Source organism: Suricata suricatta, chromosome 7 (assembly GCF_006229205.1).
Source record: "Suricata suricatta isolate VVHF042 chromosome 7, meerkat_22Aug2017_6uvM2_HiC, whole genome shotgun sequence".
Lineage (NCBI taxonomy): Eukaryota > Metazoa > Chordata > Mammalia > Carnivora > Herpestidae > Suricata > Suricata suricatta.
The window spans coordinates 29,562,128-29,576,979 of record NC_043706.1 but is presented as its reverse complement, the minus strand read 5'-3'; the positions used below and the strand labels follow the sequence as shown (position 1 = coordinate 29,576,979).

At 52.4% G+C, this 14,852-nt stretch overlaps 4 protein-coding genes across 10 annotated transcripts; 2 read left to right on the top strand and 2 right to left on the bottom strand.

The window, feature by feature from the left end:
• Positions 1 to 1,277: 1,277 nt before the first annotated feature.
• Positions 1,278 to 3,723, bottom strand: LY6G5B (lymphocyte antigen 6 family member G5B). Its single transcript, XM_029944329.1, has 3 exons — positions 2,920 to 3,723; positions 2,645 to 2,773; positions 1,278 to 2,340 (listed from the first exon to the last, which is right to left on the bottom strand). Exons 1-3 carry the CDS (start codon positions 3,041 to 3,043, stop codon positions 1,940 to 1,942), a joined length of 654 nt encoding a protein of 217 aa, XP_029800189.1. The 5' UTR covers positions 3,044 to 3,723; the 3' UTR covers positions 1,278 to 1,939.
• A 101-nt stretch (positions 3,724 to 3,824) lies between these two features.
• CSNK2B (casein kinase 2 beta) lies at positions 3,825 to 8,646 on the bottom strand. 2 transcript variants are annotated; one of them, XM_029944327.1, is made up of 7 exons: positions 8,437 to 8,646; positions 6,998 to 7,080; positions 6,228 to 6,330; positions 5,540 to 5,655; positions 5,023 to 5,098; positions 4,686 to 4,875; positions 3,825 to 4,057 (listed from the first exon to the last, which is right to left on the bottom strand). In XM_029944327.1, exons 1-7 carry the CDS (start codon positions 8,468 to 8,470, stop codon positions 3,967 to 3,969), a joined length of 693 nt encoding a protein of 230 aa, XP_029800187.1. In that variant the 5' UTR covers positions 8,471 to 8,646; the 3' UTR covers positions 3,825 to 3,966. The 2 variants fall into 2 exon arrangements, with proteins under 2 accessions (XP_029800187.1, XP_029800188.1); XM_029944328.1 differs by lacking the exon at positions 8,437 to 8,646 and adding an exon at positions 7,687 to 7,814.
• On the top strand, positions 8,036 to 11,252 carry GPANK1 (G-patch domain and ankyrin repeats 1). Of its 6 annotated transcripts, none has more exons than XM_029944322.1 (5): positions 8,036 to 8,084; positions 8,481 to 8,542; positions 9,010 to 9,098; positions 9,359 to 10,072; positions 10,636 to 11,252. In XM_029944322.1, exons 4-5 carry the CDS (start codon positions 9,462 to 9,464, stop codon positions 11,078 to 11,080), a joined length of 1,056 nt encoding a protein of 351 aa, XP_029800182.1. In that variant the 5' UTR covers positions 8,036 to 8,084; positions 8,481 to 8,542; positions 9,010 to 9,098; positions 9,359 to 9,461; the 3' UTR covers positions 11,081 to 11,252. The 6 variants fall into 6 exon arrangements, with proteins under 6 accessions (XP_029800182.1, XP_029800181.1, XP_029800185.1 ...); XM_029944321.1 differs by having other exon boundaries at positions 8,081 to 8,173; XM_029944325.1 differs by having other exon boundaries at positions 8,081 to 8,173; positions 9,356 to 10,072.
• A 1,038-nt stretch (positions 11,253 to 12,290) lies between these two features.
• Positions 12,291 to 14,848, top strand: C7H6orf47 (chromosome 7 C6orf47 homolog). Its single transcript, XM_029943462.1, has 2 exons — positions 12,291 to 12,760; positions 12,957 to 14,848. Exon 2 carries the CDS (start codon positions 13,181 to 13,183, stop codon positions 14,072 to 14,074), a length of 894 nt encoding a protein of 297 aa, XP_029799322.1. The 5' UTR covers positions 12,291 to 12,760; positions 12,957 to 13,180; the 3' UTR covers positions 14,075 to 14,848.
• The last annotated feature ends 4 nt before the right edge of the window (positions 14,849 to 14,852 follow it).

Here is a 14,852-nt window from a genome sequence, read left to right as displayed (position 1 = left end):
ATAAACCTTTCATTTATTTTTTTAAGTTTATGGTTTGAGAAGTGAGAGGAGAGAATGAGTGGGGGATGGGCAGAGAGAGACACAGAGAATCTCAAAGGGCTCCGTGCTGTTAGTAGAGACCAACATGGGGCTCAATCTCATGAACTGTGAGATCACGACCTGAGCTAAAACCAAGAGTCAGATGTTTAACCAACTGAGTCATCCATTAAAAAGAAAATGCTTATCCAAAATAAGCATTTTCTTTTTAAAAAGAAGTAATAATACATACATACATAAGTGCTACAATCTGTATGTACCTTGGTCCCATGTGTCTATTTTTGAGGTTTTAATTTTCACCTGTGCACACACTTACATGCATTCTCTCAATCCTAGGAGGCACTATCCCTCCTTGACAGGTGATCAAACTGAGGCAGAAACCAACTTATCCAAGTGGCAGAGGAGCTGGGATTGCCCCCCGGCCCCCGCCAACCACAAAGTGCACTGCTTTTCAGAAAAAGGTTTCAGAACCCCAGCACTGGGTTGTGAGATTCAGAAGGGTAGGCACCTGGTCGTACTCATTAACACCAAGCCCAGAGCAGTGTTTAACTGCATGTATGGAAAGTTGTATTATTGGTTTCTGTAGGCTAGTAGTTTTCCAAAAATAAAATACTAAAATGAAAGACCTAAACTGCAGCCTCAACCTGTATGATCTCTGAACATCCTTGACCCCTGAACCTAGCTCCAAAGAGAGGGGGTCCTGGGTGCCAGGATCCTAAAAAGAACAAGGCAAGAGCCCAGGTTCCTCAGCACCTGGGGTCTCTCAGATACAGGCCTGGGCCCTTTGGTTTGCTCCTGAGTTTTCATAGTTTAAAGGAGAGTTTTTCCTCCTCTGTTAGATAGAAAAGCCAATGGAACCAGAGTTTAATTCTCTCGGTTTTGTAGGGCAAAGTTTTTTGTTTTTGTTTTGTTCAAGATTTTATTTGTAAGTAACCTCTACACCCAATGTGGGATTCAAACTCACAACCCCAAGACTGAGTCACATGCTCTGCTGACTGTGCCAGTCAGGTGTCCCTGTGGGGTAAAACGTTTACCCCACATAATCCTCATGGCTGAACAGATCCCTAGCTAAGCAGAAGGTGGACGGATGCAAGCCCTTTGTGGGCAGGCCATGAGAAAGCCACAAAGGCCAAGTGGAGTCGGCCAGGCTGCAAACTGTTTGATCCCCATGCCCAATTAACTTGACCAGGTCTACACTTGCCCACACCTGAGCCTCACCCCATCAACAGTGTGACACAGACTTATCCCAGTCCATTTATTGTGGAAGTTGTGATGAACAAGAGGGAGATGGTGGTGCAGAGCGACCCTCGCCTTTCCTCTTCGCTGGCACCTATGAAAGTGGGTGTCAGGACTCAGTGATGTGAAGTGGGGCTGAGGAGGCCAGACACAGTGACAAAAGAAGTGGGAAACGAGGGCAGAAGTAGAGGTGGAGGCAGTGAGGCAATGACAACAGAGTGCCTAGTCAGGCAATCTGCACAGATGTCTACCCTTCATTCTTCTTGCTACAAATTCAGTCATCTGGGTCTTAAGACAGGCATGGGCTGCAATCTACAACCAGACCTGAATGGAGGTAGCAGGTGAGCAGACTGACAGGGGACGGGAAGATGAGGTGGATGATGGACTCAAAAGATGGGAAAGGCATGAGGAAACCAGTGCCTTCCCTAGGTCAACCTGGGCAGAAAGTGAACTTAGCATTTTCTAGGAGAAAGAGGAGCACTGGGTGCAGTGCCACAGCAGTTTCTGGGAAGGAAATTAAACCAAAGCCAGAAAGGTGCTAGAAGTACAGAGGAAGGCAGGCCTGAAAAATCAGAGACCAGACAATGTGGATGTTCTAGGAGGGCAGCACTAGGTGCTGGGGTAAGGGAGAGATGCCAGAAGAGTAAAATCCAAGAAGGATAAGGTGTCAGGGCCCAGCCCAGGGAAGAACAAGAAGTCCCGAGCTGTTAAGAGACAAGTATATGTGGCGCAGGTCAGCAATGGAAAAGCTCAGGTTCAGGGACAGAGTGGTCAGGGGGTCAAGGCCTTCAGGTTCCTTCCCAGCATGGAAGTTGGGCAGGGGCAGTGAGAGGTTCAGGGCCTTGTAGAACCACTGGATCTGGGACTCCGACAGGGGCAGGGCCAAGGCTCCAGTAGGGGGATCAGGCAGGGAGCTCTGGAGCTGGGGGCTGGACCACGAGTTGCAGTAATCGTACTGGCAGCACTGGGCCTGGTACCAGTACTCCGAGAAGTAGGTATTGCGTTTTTCCTGGCAGTGGTAAGAATTGTACTGTCCACATCCTCGGATGAAGAAACGAATCTTGGTATCTGGAGAAGAGGGAATAGCTAATAACCCCTGGTGCCTCCCATGGTCCCCAAACCTGGTATTCTTACCTAGACGCTCCCCATCCCTCACCCAGACCTAACTTCCATCCCAGACTCCTTCAGAAGGGGCCAGAAAAATTGGCTTAGCTGATGCCCCCAAGCCCCAGACTACTCCAACCCCAGATTCCTCTTTCCAGGATTTTCCTGTCTTCTTGCACCCCAGGCCCCAAGCAGCCCTCATCTATGAGGAGAGGAGACCAAGCCATGGACTATCCCACCAGCAGCCCCATCTTGGAACTTGACTCACCATAATAGATGGTGATCACCATGCATGGTGACGAGCTGCTGATGGTACACTTCTCTGAGCCTGAAATGCACCCTACAGAAGGGTCTTCCAAGAGGCAGAGGTGACAGGTCCGGACTTCAGGAACAGGAGCTGGGGAAGAAGACAGGAAGGATTGGAATGTTGGCTCATTCCAAGTTCTCTGCTTTGCAGGGAGCCTGTGAACTGAGGGCTACAACACCCTCCCCCCCTTCCTGGACTCAGTCACCCCTCCCTCCTTGTCCTTGGTCCCCACTTACCCTTTCCCACGGCGAAGCCCACCATGACCAGCGCACCTACAAGTACATGGGGCTTCATGATGGAAATCTGGGGAGAAGGGCAGTCCCTGAGGGGTATCCCGAAATCCCACCTTCCTGTGACCATGCTCCTTGTAGACTGATTTTGACAGTTTGAGCAAGAGCTGCTGTAGACGCAGAGCTATATTCCTTGGCTAAGGAAGGAAGTTATTAACTCGACTGGAGGAACGGTATGTCCTCACCCACAAGGTCGGGTTCCTAGATGTGGGAGCAGTGGCCTACACAAGAACACCTGGGCATTTATCCAGCTGTCTTTCTCTCTCATCCCTGAAAAGATTTATACCCACACCTCAAGGGTCTATGGACCAGCGTCTGTCTTTTGTACCATGTGCTGTCCTCCCAACACAGCAGAGCCAGTCCCTACTGAGCTGGGAAACACTTTGGCCAGGCACCCAGGGTCCCCATCCTTCTGAAATGAGCATGTCTCAGCTTCCCCAGCAGGGGGAGCACAGACACCACCCCGCAGCAACTCTGGACCTTGTCCCTCTCTCCACCCCATACAGTTATTTCAGGACCACTTTTCCTGTAAAATCAAAACCGAAATATTTTGTTGATTATACTCCTTACAGTATAAATATACAGCTGTAGGTAGCCAAAAAAGGACAAAGTATGTCTCCAGTCTTTGAAATCGGGATTTTCCCCTGGGTCTTTTCCATGTGACCTTGTGCATCTCCACATCCACTACTACAAATTCTGCTCGGCTGCTAAAAACATCACCCAAATCCACTGGGCACAAATCTGTGCTGGTTTTCAACTTGAAGAGAGTGGGCTGGGCCATGAGGGCCCCTGGGATCAAACACAGCACTACCCTCCCTTCCCCCAACCCCAAGCACCAGCAGACCAGCTCATGGCCTTTTCTTCCACTTTATTTCATATTCCCACCACAATAATGACTCCTTTAATTTAAACTAAAAACCATAGAGGGTTCCTGAAAGGGTGGCAGCAAAGGAATAGAGGTGTTAAAGGCAGAGGGACAGGTTGGGTGGGGAATCAGCGAATCGTCTTGACTGGGCTCTTGAAGTTGCTGGCGGCTTGGAGCTGCAGCTGGTAGGCCATTGGATGGATCTTGAAACCGTAGAGCCTGGGCCAGGGCACAGATCAGAGGCAGGAAGGTGAGCCCCACTCTGGCCCTGCCAGTGGCCTGCACTTCCCCCTCCCCAACCCAGCCTCTCCATGGGTCTGCTAAGTACTTGAGGACAGTGGTTCCCAAACATCTTCCCTTCAGAATACTGCAAAATATACCTTTAACAGCAGTCAAAAATCTTATTCTAGGATATATGTAAACACACACACACACAGAGGAATGTGACTGGGTGTTTCTGTGTGCGCATATCAGTACTGTTTCAACAGAACACCAAACTGTTTTTCCCAGTACACATGATGTTCCAGGAAGATAAACCACACTTTCTCCTGGCAAAAGGTTGAGCACCTGAGATGATGATAAAAATAGTTATCATTTAAATGGTACTTCCAGTGCCAAACGTTATTCAGAGCAACTCACTATTTAAATGTACTCTGTCAGGCAGGTACTGTTATCATCCCCATTTCATGGATAAGGGAACTGAGGCACAGGCAGTCAAATACCTTCCCCAAGGTCACTTGCTGTGGGAGAAGCAAACCTCAAGAAAGGGCCATGCCCTGTCCTCCCTTCTCTCTGGGGAACCCGAACCCTTCCTTTGACCCGTGGTGACTCTATCCCTGCTTCCCACCTGGGCACAAACTGGTTGGCGGGCCGTTTCGGCCGGTACTCAGGGTGCACCATGAAGAGCATGTGAGGGAAACCGGTGCCGAAGTAGGCGCCGTCCGTGTGATGGTGTCTCGATGACTTGGGTGTGTACACATCCATGCACTTGGGGCAGTAGAGCTTCACCATGGCCTCACCTGGGATGTCCGAAAGGCCTGGGAGACAGCCAGACTCAGCAGGCTGGGCAGCCCCAACCCTGCCCAACCTCCCTCCCACACTGAGGCCCCAATTCGCTGAACCCCAACTCCTTCCCAGAGGACCTGCCATTTGATGTGGCCTCCTTTCCCTTCTCTAACACTCACCGATGGGAAGCATTGGCTGGTTCTCACAGTACACACGGGGACAGTAGCCAAAGTCTCCTTGCTGGTACTTTTCCAACTGAGGTGAATAAAATGAAAGGGGTTGGTGGGTAGGTCTGAAGAGAAGAGACAACCCCCTTCTCAGCCCAAGTCACATCACTCTGTTCCCAACTCCTGCCTCTTTCTGAGACCCCTTCTAAGCAGGCCTAGACAGGCCCTCATACTCCCCCGCTTCCTTTCCTCCTGTTAGACAGGTTACAGACCAGAGTCATTGGCTGTTTGTTCCCTGAGGAAAAGGCAGACTGCAACAACTGCCTGTCCAAGGTCATGTCACCCTCCTTGAAAACACCTCAGTCAGCACAAACCCCAATTAGGATTTAATTCCCAGGCCCAGGTTGTAGGGTTCTTCCCCTCTTCTCAGCTATATTCCTTGATAAGGTTGAAATGTGTGACTCCTTGTTACAAGAACCTGTTTCTCTTATTGTCTCAGTGGAGTCAAATAGGAGCAGAGAGGCCTCACCATCTGGGCGATGCCACGGTTGGTGAGGATATAGCGGGCGTGGATCAATCCATAAAGCATCTCAGCTGCCTGCTCAATCAGGTCACTCTGGTTGGGGTTGTCTTCCAGCTCTTCATCTGAAACATGGCCCGGGCCAATTGCAAGCACTTGTCTTACAGCTTTCTTAGATGCCCCACCCACCGTCAGGGGCTGCTGGCTACTCAGTGTGCCCAGCACCCATCTTTAAGCCACCCATCACCTGAGCATTTGACCCAGAAACTTGAGCCTCTGACCCTTCCACCAATCCAAGGCAGCTCTGCCTTCTCTCCACACCTCTTCAGCCTCTGCTCTCTCCCTCCCAACTCTCTCCTCAAAACATAAATGCCAAGCTGTCAATGCAGAAGATGAAACTGAAAGGTGCAAGCCAAGAGAAAGAAGTAGGAAAGGAGGCCGGAGGTGAAACTAGCATTAGGAGAGAGAGCCAAGTTATAGGACCAGAGTGTGGGAATAGGGGTGTAAGTCACAAAAATGGGCAAGAGTCAGATGGGCGACCAAAATGAAACAGGGGACTTTGGATAAAGAGAGTCAGGGAACCAAAAGTAAATTTGGAAATTCGAGAAGCAGATAAACAGGAATATAAGCAAAAACAAAAACACAAAAAACAAAACCACAAACATATACACACTAAACAACCCTAAGGGTGCCTCACCAGGCTCCAGGTCCAAGATCATGTCTAGAGCTTGTCTATAGTGAGGCACCTGCTCATTGAGTCCAGTGAGATTGAATTTGTCCTGGATGTAGTCTTCATCCACCTGTCAGGATGTGAAAGTTAAGAACAAACCCATAGCAGAATCCTCAGCTCTGACCTGAGAACATTGCTCTAACTGGTGCCTTATTCTTAACAGAACTATTTCGGTTTTCCCTTGTTTCTCAACCCAAACTCAGAAGTACTTGAGTCTCTCTCCCTTGTACAGATACATATCCTTCCCATAAAAGCTTTGGCTTTTCTTTTCTAAAGATAAGCAGCTACAACAATCTTCTTAAAGAAACATTCCTTTCAAAATCCCTGTTCCTATTCCTGGCCCCATCTCTAGGAACCAATTCTGTCCTCTCCTTAGGGGCACCTAGATTTCTAACAAAAGTGGAGATCAAAAGTTTGAGTCCTGGGGACAGTTACGATCCTTTATATTATTAGCACACAACTTCACACGTTACAAAGCATTTCCCCATATGACATTTTAATTCTAACAGACACCAAAGGCAAGCACTCCCTGTACCATAATAATAACTTTAATAAAAACAATAAAAGTGTTAACTTGTCCCACATTATACTGTTGGAGGGTAACAGGCTTGGGACCTGGGCAGTCTTGCCACTTCACAAGTTAGTGAAGCCTGTAAGAGAAGTGTGTGCAAGCTAAATATGCGGGAAAATATACAGTCAAACTTTGTGTGGAGATGGCTGGGAGACTGAGAACTCACTTCACAGAAGAATTCATTGCCACGGAGCCCACAGAACCAGGAAATCCAGGACACTTCCTCTGAGCTGCTCATCTTCACCTCAGCTGGGAAAAAAGAGAGTGTTAAGTCCAAGCTCTCCCACCCTGCCTCTGGTATCCTCCCTCCTCCCACACTTAGCTCTCTAACCATGGAAGAATTTGGAGCAACCTTTTCTTAAAGGATCCCAGGCCCTGGAGCACTTCTCTCCCGCTCTTCTTATTCACATCTCGGCCCCTTTTCTCTGAGATCAGAGATTCTTTGGAGACCTATGGCTTTCAAGAAACCTACAGGTCTTGACCCACCAGTCCTACCCACATCCTATCGCTCCAGAAGACCAGCCCACTCTCCCCATCCTGTCAACTCCGGCAGGGCCCTCGGCTCGAGCTCCCTCCCCCGAAGGTCTCTGGATGTCCCTGGCGCCTTTCCCAAGGGTTCTGAAGTTATCCTTTACAAGCAAGAGCTGGGACCCTTTTTCTCTCATGGCCTGGGGGTGGCCGTGAAGTCTCTTTCACAGAAGTCCCCACAGGCCGCCTCTGCCCCTCAGGCCAGCCCTCCCTCTCCCGGTGCCGGACCGGGTCACTTCCTTTCCCACCCCCACATCAAGCCGCGGAGACCCCATGTGTCGCGCCTAAGGACAGGGGGACTCAGCGCGGCGACTACCTCAGACTCACCGGCTGGACGGGGACCGGGACCAGGGTGGGGGAGGGGAGTCGCCGCTTCCAAGAAACCGCGACGGCTACAGCGCAGGCCACGGACCCAACCGCGGCAGGCGAAGTGGGGCGGGGGGAGTGGAAATTGGGGAGGGTGGGGAGAGGGCAACGCGCAAGCGCCAAAGGTCGGGCACCGCAGCGAACGCCGGGAGATGGAGTCCCGGGTAAAAAGAAACTGGCTAAGCGAGGGAGAAGCGAACTACGAATCCCAGGATGACCCACGCACGACCCTGTGTCGTGAGGTCCCAGAACAGCCGCTGGGGACGGGGGGAGGGGGGAGAGGGAAGGGGCGCAGCGGGGTGCCACCGGAAGCGGAAGCTCAGTACTCGTTTTGAGTCGGCAGCTTGGGAAATACAGTTGTAGGATCCCGCGACTGAGGGGCCGAGAGGGGGCGGGGAAAGGAATGAGGCTGGCTGGCTGGTTTCCTGCAGCTACCCTCTGCAGCGAGGTTCTGTCCCAGGCGTCCGCCTCCTGCCCAGGGGACTGACTTCATCCCCGGCTAACCCACCGGGTCTTTATTGCCCGTCGAGCCCCTCGCCCGAGTCAGGCCCGCCACTGGGGACCCGGGGGGGGGGGGCCTGTATCACCCCGGGGTCTGGTCTCGGGCGGGAGGTGAGGCCGGGCTTCCCGCTGAGGGACGTCGGTAGGGTGGGCTCGGTAGGGTGGGCTGAGGTGAACGATGTGAGAACCGGGACGGCCCCGGACGCTAACCTGAGGTGTTGCTCATCCCCTTGCACTTCTCCATTTCTTCTTAGAGCTTGAGGGGCCTTCTGTTGTGGGCACTAAGTGTGACCTTCGAACCCTGGTCAGAATAATGGTGAGGAGCAGGGTGACGTTATTTCATTTAACAGCGTCTGGGCATTCCACAGGTTTCCTTCTGCCTCTTCAGAGCCTTAACTCAGAGAGTGGTTTCCTAGCTCCAAAAAGTGAGCTCGGAGTGGGGGGGGGGCACGTTCAGGGAGACGAAGGGCATTGTGGGGTGTTATGTGAAAGTAGGACCCAACCGACAGACCCCCTGTCCTCGTGCTACTTAGGCACGTGGCATTTTGAGCGTATACTCTGGAAAAGGCCCCAGGGTGGGGAAGCTGAACCTGGCGCTTTGCACAGGTTTGCATTCTCAAGTAATGTCTTGTGCTGTGTTGTTTTTCAAGTCACGCATGCGTGTTAGGGGTCATGTGGCTAATGTCGGCTCCTTTGCTTAAAGTAGTGCCATTTTGCCATACAGAGACTGCAAAGCTATTGAGACTGGAGCTTCTCCCCTAAACCATCTTCTTGCTTTCATAGAAGTGTCAAAGTCTGTTCTTGTTCAAGAGGATGATACCCCGACCCTATCAAGAAAGAGTTAAAGGGCCAGACTGATTGTTTTCTTAATGGTATGTCTTAACTGGTGGTCAAGTGGTTTTAGAGAGAAGCTGATTTTATTTATTGTCGGTGAGGATGGGGTTGGAGGCAGAACTCTCACTGAGTCTTATTTGTGAAATTAACCTTTAGTAAGGGGCATGGGCTGTTATTGTAGGGTTCCGTTTTTCCACATGATCTATGGTTCTTAGGCCCTGCTCTCCTAGATTTTGGGGTCACTTAGGGAATGAGAGGGATTTTTTGACCTTAAAGCTACTTTTCCTCGTCCCAGCAGGTCTCTGGAGGTGGCTCTGGTCAATGCAGAGCTAGCAAGAGATTGGCTGGCTTGTCTCAACCTCCCTTTGTCTAGTCTCATCATCTCAGTTTGCCCAAAAGCTATGTCCAGGCCCTCCCTCATCACCTTCACCCCAGCCACCAGTCCCAGTGACCTCTGGAAAGATGGACAACAGCAGTCACAGCCTGAAGAGCTGGAGCCCACCCTGGATGGGGCTGCAGCCCGGGCTTTCTATGAGGCCCTGATTGGGGATGAAAGCAATGCCCCTGAATCCCAGACATCTCACCCCGAACCTTCCAGTAAGAGAAAGAGGAAGAAGAGAAGAATAATGAGGGAAGCTGCTGCAGGAGCCTCAGGAGGACATGGACCAAGGAGATCCCTTGAGGCAGAGGACAAGATGACCCAGTGGATACTGAGGGCAGCCCAAGAGGGTGACCTGGCAGAACTAAGAAGGCTGTTGGAGCCCCGTGAGGCAGGGGGAGCTGGGGGCAATATCAATGCTCGCGATGCCTTCTGGTGGACCCCCCTAATGTGTGCTGCTCGAGCAGGCCAGGGGGCTGCTGTGCGCTATCTCCTGGGCCGTGGAGCTGCCTGGGTAGGGGTCTGTGAGCTGGGTGGCAAGGATGCTGCTCAGCTGGCCGAAGAAGCAGGCTTCCCTGAGGTGGCCCGCATGGTCAGAGAGAGCCATGGAGAGACAAGGAGTCCAGAAAACCGGTGAGGGGGAAGCCTTAGCTCATGCCTCTCTTTCAGCGTGTTCTGTCCTTCCTAGCCACTCCATACCAGGGGCTCCAGAACACAGCTGAAGGGTTCTCTCCCCGATCCCCCAGTGTAGGCTGCTAAGGCAGTGTAGTAGAGTGGTAGTGAATATGAGCTATCTGGGTCCAAATCCTGACTACTTACTTGGGCAAATAACATAGTTTTTATGTCCCTCATTTTCTTTATCTGAGAAATGGGGGCAATAAGAGCACTTTTGTGGTAGGGTTGTTAGGATTTAATGGGCCAATATATGTAAAGTAATAGACGATGCTTCCTATATAGAAAGTGCTATATAAATACTAACTGTAGTCATTTTTCTTATGCCTTGCCCAAGAGCTTGTGAAACCTGTTGCCATTTCTTCTCCCAGCTGTTCCCCTCTGGGTCCCTCATTGCTAAGTGGATTGGAAGGCAGCTTGTTTTTAACAGAAAGACTGGAAGGACTTCCCACCTTGCCAGCACCCACCCCCTTATTCCTCAACTCTTCCCCTGTCCTCAACTCTTTCTCTTTTTTTCTCTACAGGTCCCAGTCACCCTCCCCCCGGTACTGTGAGACCTGCAATGCGCACTTCCAAGACTCTAACCATTGTACATCAACTGCTCACCTGCTGTCACTGTCCCGTGATCTCAGGTCCCCCAGCCTGCCCCTTGGGGTGCCCACGACCAGCCCAGGCTTCAGGCTGCTGCTGAGGGGAGGCTGGGAGCCTGGAATGGGGCTGGGACCCCGGGGTGAGGGCCGCACCAACCCCATCCCTACTGTCCTCAAGAGGGACCAGGAAGGGTTAGGTTACAGATCAGTGCCCCAACCCCGAATCACACATTTCCTGGCTCGGGATACTCGGGCTGTGGCTGGGAGAGAGAGAACCCCTCAGGTGACCACACTGAGCCGGAGGGAGGAAAGAAAGCAGGAGGAGAAGGACAGGGCCTGGGAGCGGGATCTGAGGACATACATGAACCTTGAGTTCTAACCCTGGTAAGGTCTGATCATGGTCTGTTGCTAAGTCTGAACTCGGATGTAGGCACTTTGGCTTTTACTTCCTGGGGTCTGATCAAGTTCCTTGATCCTCAGGTTTTGGTCAGTGGGCTCTGCCTTTGGAAGTGGGGGGGATGAGCTTTGAAAAATAAATCAACTTTCTCCCACTTTTGTGTTTTATTTGTTTTTCTGGAAGATATTGTGGGAAAACTAGAGTCTAGGGGCCACATGCAAGTCCCAACTGAGCCAGGTGGCATAATAGGGTCACTTCCTTGCCAGTCTGGTTCATGTCCAGGTCCTAGCTCCTGCCTGGAATGGCCCATCCATTCTCTGAATCCCCTGAACCAGGAATTGCCCAAGCTCTATGCAAGTCTCACCTACACCAGGAAGGATCCCCTGACTACCCCAGCTAATTCAATCACTTTTTACTCAATTACTGATTTTAAACAAGTTTGTGTACTATGTGCTAAGGAGAGGAATAAGAGATACTCCCTTCTAATTGCTCACAGCTAGAGGAGGTGGCTGTGTGATCAATATAAAATACATGGTGTTAGGGGAAGCCTGGGAAGACTGACAGAGGTCACGACAGTAGGGTTTTGCAGAAAGAGACCAATGGGTCGGAGGACCTAGGAATGCCCAGCCTCTACGATGTTAGCTAACAGAGCCAGAACTCGCCTCCCAAATGTAACCACTAAATCAAGGTTCTTCATTTTAGTATCTGAAAACTCCCGAGGGCAAGCAGCACATTGCATTGGTCTACATTTGTCTTTCCCTCCCTCTCCCCTTCCTCCTCCTCGCTGCTCATACCAGGTGCCAGGGGGCACACGGAGAGCTCAGTTGTCAGATACAGGAAGGAAAATCTGCGTGGAACGGCAGGGAAAAGCTACACAAGTCCCAGAAAAGCAGCTTGCTTTTTCTGAAAACCTTTCCATGAAGTCCTGGACATGAGAAGGAGGGGTGGCGGTGGCGGTGGGTGTTTCAGGGAAGAACCAAACAGCGGAGGGCTAAAGGGAGCGAGCGAGTTTAGGGGAGCACCTGTGGGCGATGAAAATGGAGGCTTAGGTTTACACTCAGTCCCCGGCCCTGCCATATCTCCACTAGCACCCTGCGCTGTGGCGCGTACTAAAGGCGCGGGGGCGCGGGGGGCGGTGGATCTGCAGGGTCCGCCCCGCGAGCTGCGGGCTCCGCCCCCGTCTGTCCCTCCAGCCCCGGTGCAGCTGCTTCCGGGCTCTGCGGCTCCGGGAGGCTTGGTGAGGCCGCGGACCCGACGCTGGGCCCTGGAGGGGTCGCAGCGCACAGCGCCCGGACGCTTGAATCCACAGGCAGGGCCGCGCTTGGCCTCGCGACGAGGATCTCCCAGGACATTTCTGGCCTGACCTTGGCGGAGGCTGCGCCTTGGCTGAGTGCTCCGGGACCGGTCGGACCGCTTTGTAGAACTCATGGTTCTCTAAATCAAAGGACGAACGCTGCTGAGTGGAGTTTGCTGAACATCTCTTTCCTAACCCCCCCCACCCCCACCCCAGTAGGAGTCTGCCTATTCTTGAGCTCCCTTAGGTCAGCAATTCAGGACTCTCCAGATTGGGAACAGCTGAGAACCCAGGGCCACCTTCCTTCCTCCCTTCTTGGATGGAGCACCGCCTCCCCAGTTTCTGGGGCACCTTGGGGCGTGGCCTTGGTGAGTGAAACTTGGGGTGCTGCCTGCAGGAAAGGAAACCCTGGAAAGGCAGGGAGGGCACCGTGGGGGGTGACCCAGGCCTTGTCAGATCCTGAGATTCTTGTTCTGAATATTGTGTGTGTGGGTGGGTGTGGGTGGTGGGGGTGGTAGAGGTGGTGGTGATGAATGAATTTGGATATGCCTCCCTTTACCTCAGAACTGAAAAGAAAACAAGCTGCTTGCCACACTTGAAGCTGCACGACCGTTCAGGGAAGTGTGGAGACACTTCTGATTTCAGAGTAGGAATCACCAAAAAGATAACGTTCTTCTAAGATTGAACAGACCCTGGCTTTTGAGGAGACACTCAGCCCCTAAACCTGAGAATCTAAGCAGTGCCAGGAAGCAGTCCCAGAATTTGGGGGCTCATTACACATCTCAGCCATGTTCCTGCGACGGCTTGGTGGCTGGCTGCCTCGCCCCTGGGGCCGCAGGAAACCAACGAAATCTGACATGCCTGCCCCAGAACCCAGACAAGTGGACAGCTCCTCTGAGAATTCAGGGAGTGACTGGGATAGTGCCCCAGAAACCATGGGAGATGTGGGGCCTCCCAAGGCCAAGGACCCAGGGGCACGGAGGAGCTGTGGGGCTGCTCCAGAGCCAAGCAGGGAGTCCCAAGATGAGCAACTGGGGAGCAAAAGAATGGATTCCCTCAAGTTGGACAAGACTGTCTCTAACACTCAAGAGTCTGGTAGACTGGAGACTGGAGGGATCATTCCCAAACTTGGATGGGATCCTGTGGACTCAAGTGGCACCAGGAGACCTGGAGTGTCCTCTGAAGGGGGACTGAACCCCACTGGGCCTGAAGCCCCGGCGGAGAAGCCAGGGCGGCGTCAGAAGCTGCTGGGCTGGCTACGGGGGGATCCAGGTGGGGGAGCAGGGGCTCCCTTGCAATACCTGGGGGGCCCGGAGGAGTGTCTGCAGATCTCAACCAACTTGACTCTGCACCTGCTGGAGCTGCTGGCCTCAGCACTCCTGGGGCTGTGCTCACGGCCTCTGAGGGCAGCTTTGGATGCGTTGGGCCTGCGCGGACCACTGGGCCTCTGGCTACATGGGCTGCTGTCCTTCCTGGCTGCCCTGCATGGGCTCCATGCTGTGTTGAGCCTACTTACTGCTCACCCCCTGCACTTTGCCTGCCTCTTTGGTCTCCTACAGGCCCTAGTGCTGGCTGTCAGCCTCCGGAAGCCCAGTGGGGATGAGGAGGTCACTGACTTGGAGGGCGAGAAGTTGGAGAGGGAGGGTGAGGATTGGAGGGGAGACCCAGGAAAGGGGCTGTGACTGAGGGATAGGGTGTGATCCTAGTGCCCCCACCCTAAGTGGGGTGGGAGCAAAGGTGAAGATAGTGTGGCCTTTAGGAGGAGAGTGGGGGCCATGACCCAGATTGTAAGCACAGGGACCTCAGGGATGGGGAAGAAACCCCAGAGTATGAGGACATAGGGCCCCCCCTTCACACACACGGGAGAATAGAGCTGTTTAGGGTATATGTTTATGGACAATGGGGATATCGCCCTTGACTTCACCAGCTGTTGTTACTTTTTGCTTTTACATTTCCCCCACTTTTGTTTTTTGTTTTTCCAGCTCTACTTTTTAAAAGAAAAAAAAAAGTGTGGTGGTGAAAAATAAAGACGAAAGGGTCCTCTTTACCTTTCAAAACTACCCAGGGGTGGAGGAGACCAGAGGTGGGACAGACAGACCTCTGATTAGGGTTAGTGGGTGGTTGGAGACCCAAGGGATCCCCTTAGGTCCTGGGATCTGAGCCATCTAGAGGAGAATGGGACTGTTCTATGGGTGGATTAGAGGGTGTGGATAGGAGCCCCAGGGGACAGGGAGCCTGCAGGGAGGGTCTGGGTGTTCCCAGGAGCCAGGGGAAGTGGGAATGGGGCAGGCAGTATGGGAAGGAGGGCCAGTTCAGAGGGGCTGGCAGCCCAGAGAGGCAGTATGGGGAAGCACGGGAGCTTGCAGTCCCCACTCTGGGTTAGGGGTTTGCACACTCAGCAATAAATCACTGTGTCACACGAAATCTTAAATATATCACTACAGAGTGAGACATACCACC

Coding starts and splice junctions, on each gene's coding strand:
- LY6G5B (XM_029944329.1), bottom strand. CDS start 3,043: ATGGTCACAGGAAGGTGGGATTTCGGGATACCCCTCAGGGACTGCCCT. Junction 2,774..2,919: donor GGGCTTCGCCGTGGGAAAGG/GTAAGTGGGGAC, acceptor CTTCTTCCCCAG/CTCCTGTTCCTGAAGTCCGG. Junction 2,341..2,644: donor GGTGATCACCATCTATTATG/GTGAGTCAAGTT, acceptor CCTCTTCTCCAG/ATACCAAGATTCGTTTCTTC.
- CSNK2B (XM_029944327.1), bottom strand. CDS start 8,470: ATGGAGAAGTGCAAGGGGATGAGCAACACCTCAG. Junction 7,081..8,436: donor GGGGATGAGCAACACCTCAG/GTTAGCGTCCGG, acceptor CTTTTTTCCCAG/CTGAGGTGAAGATGAGCAGC. Junction 4,876..5,022: donor CCAGCCAATGCTTCCCATCG/GTGAGTGTTAGA, acceptor GCTGTCTCCCAG/GCCTTTCGGACATCCCAGGT.
- GPANK1 (XM_029944322.1), top strand. CDS start 9,462: ATGTCCAGGCCCTCCCTCATCACCTTCACCCCAGCCACCAGTCCCAGT. Junction 10,073..10,635: donor ACAAGGAGTCCAGAAAACCG/GTGAGGGGGAAG, acceptor TTTTCTCTACAG/GTCCCAGTCACCCTCCCCCC.
- C7H6orf47 (XM_029943462.1), top strand. CDS start 13,181: ATGTTCCTGCGACGGCTTGGTGGCTGGCTGCCTCGCCCCTGGGGCCGC.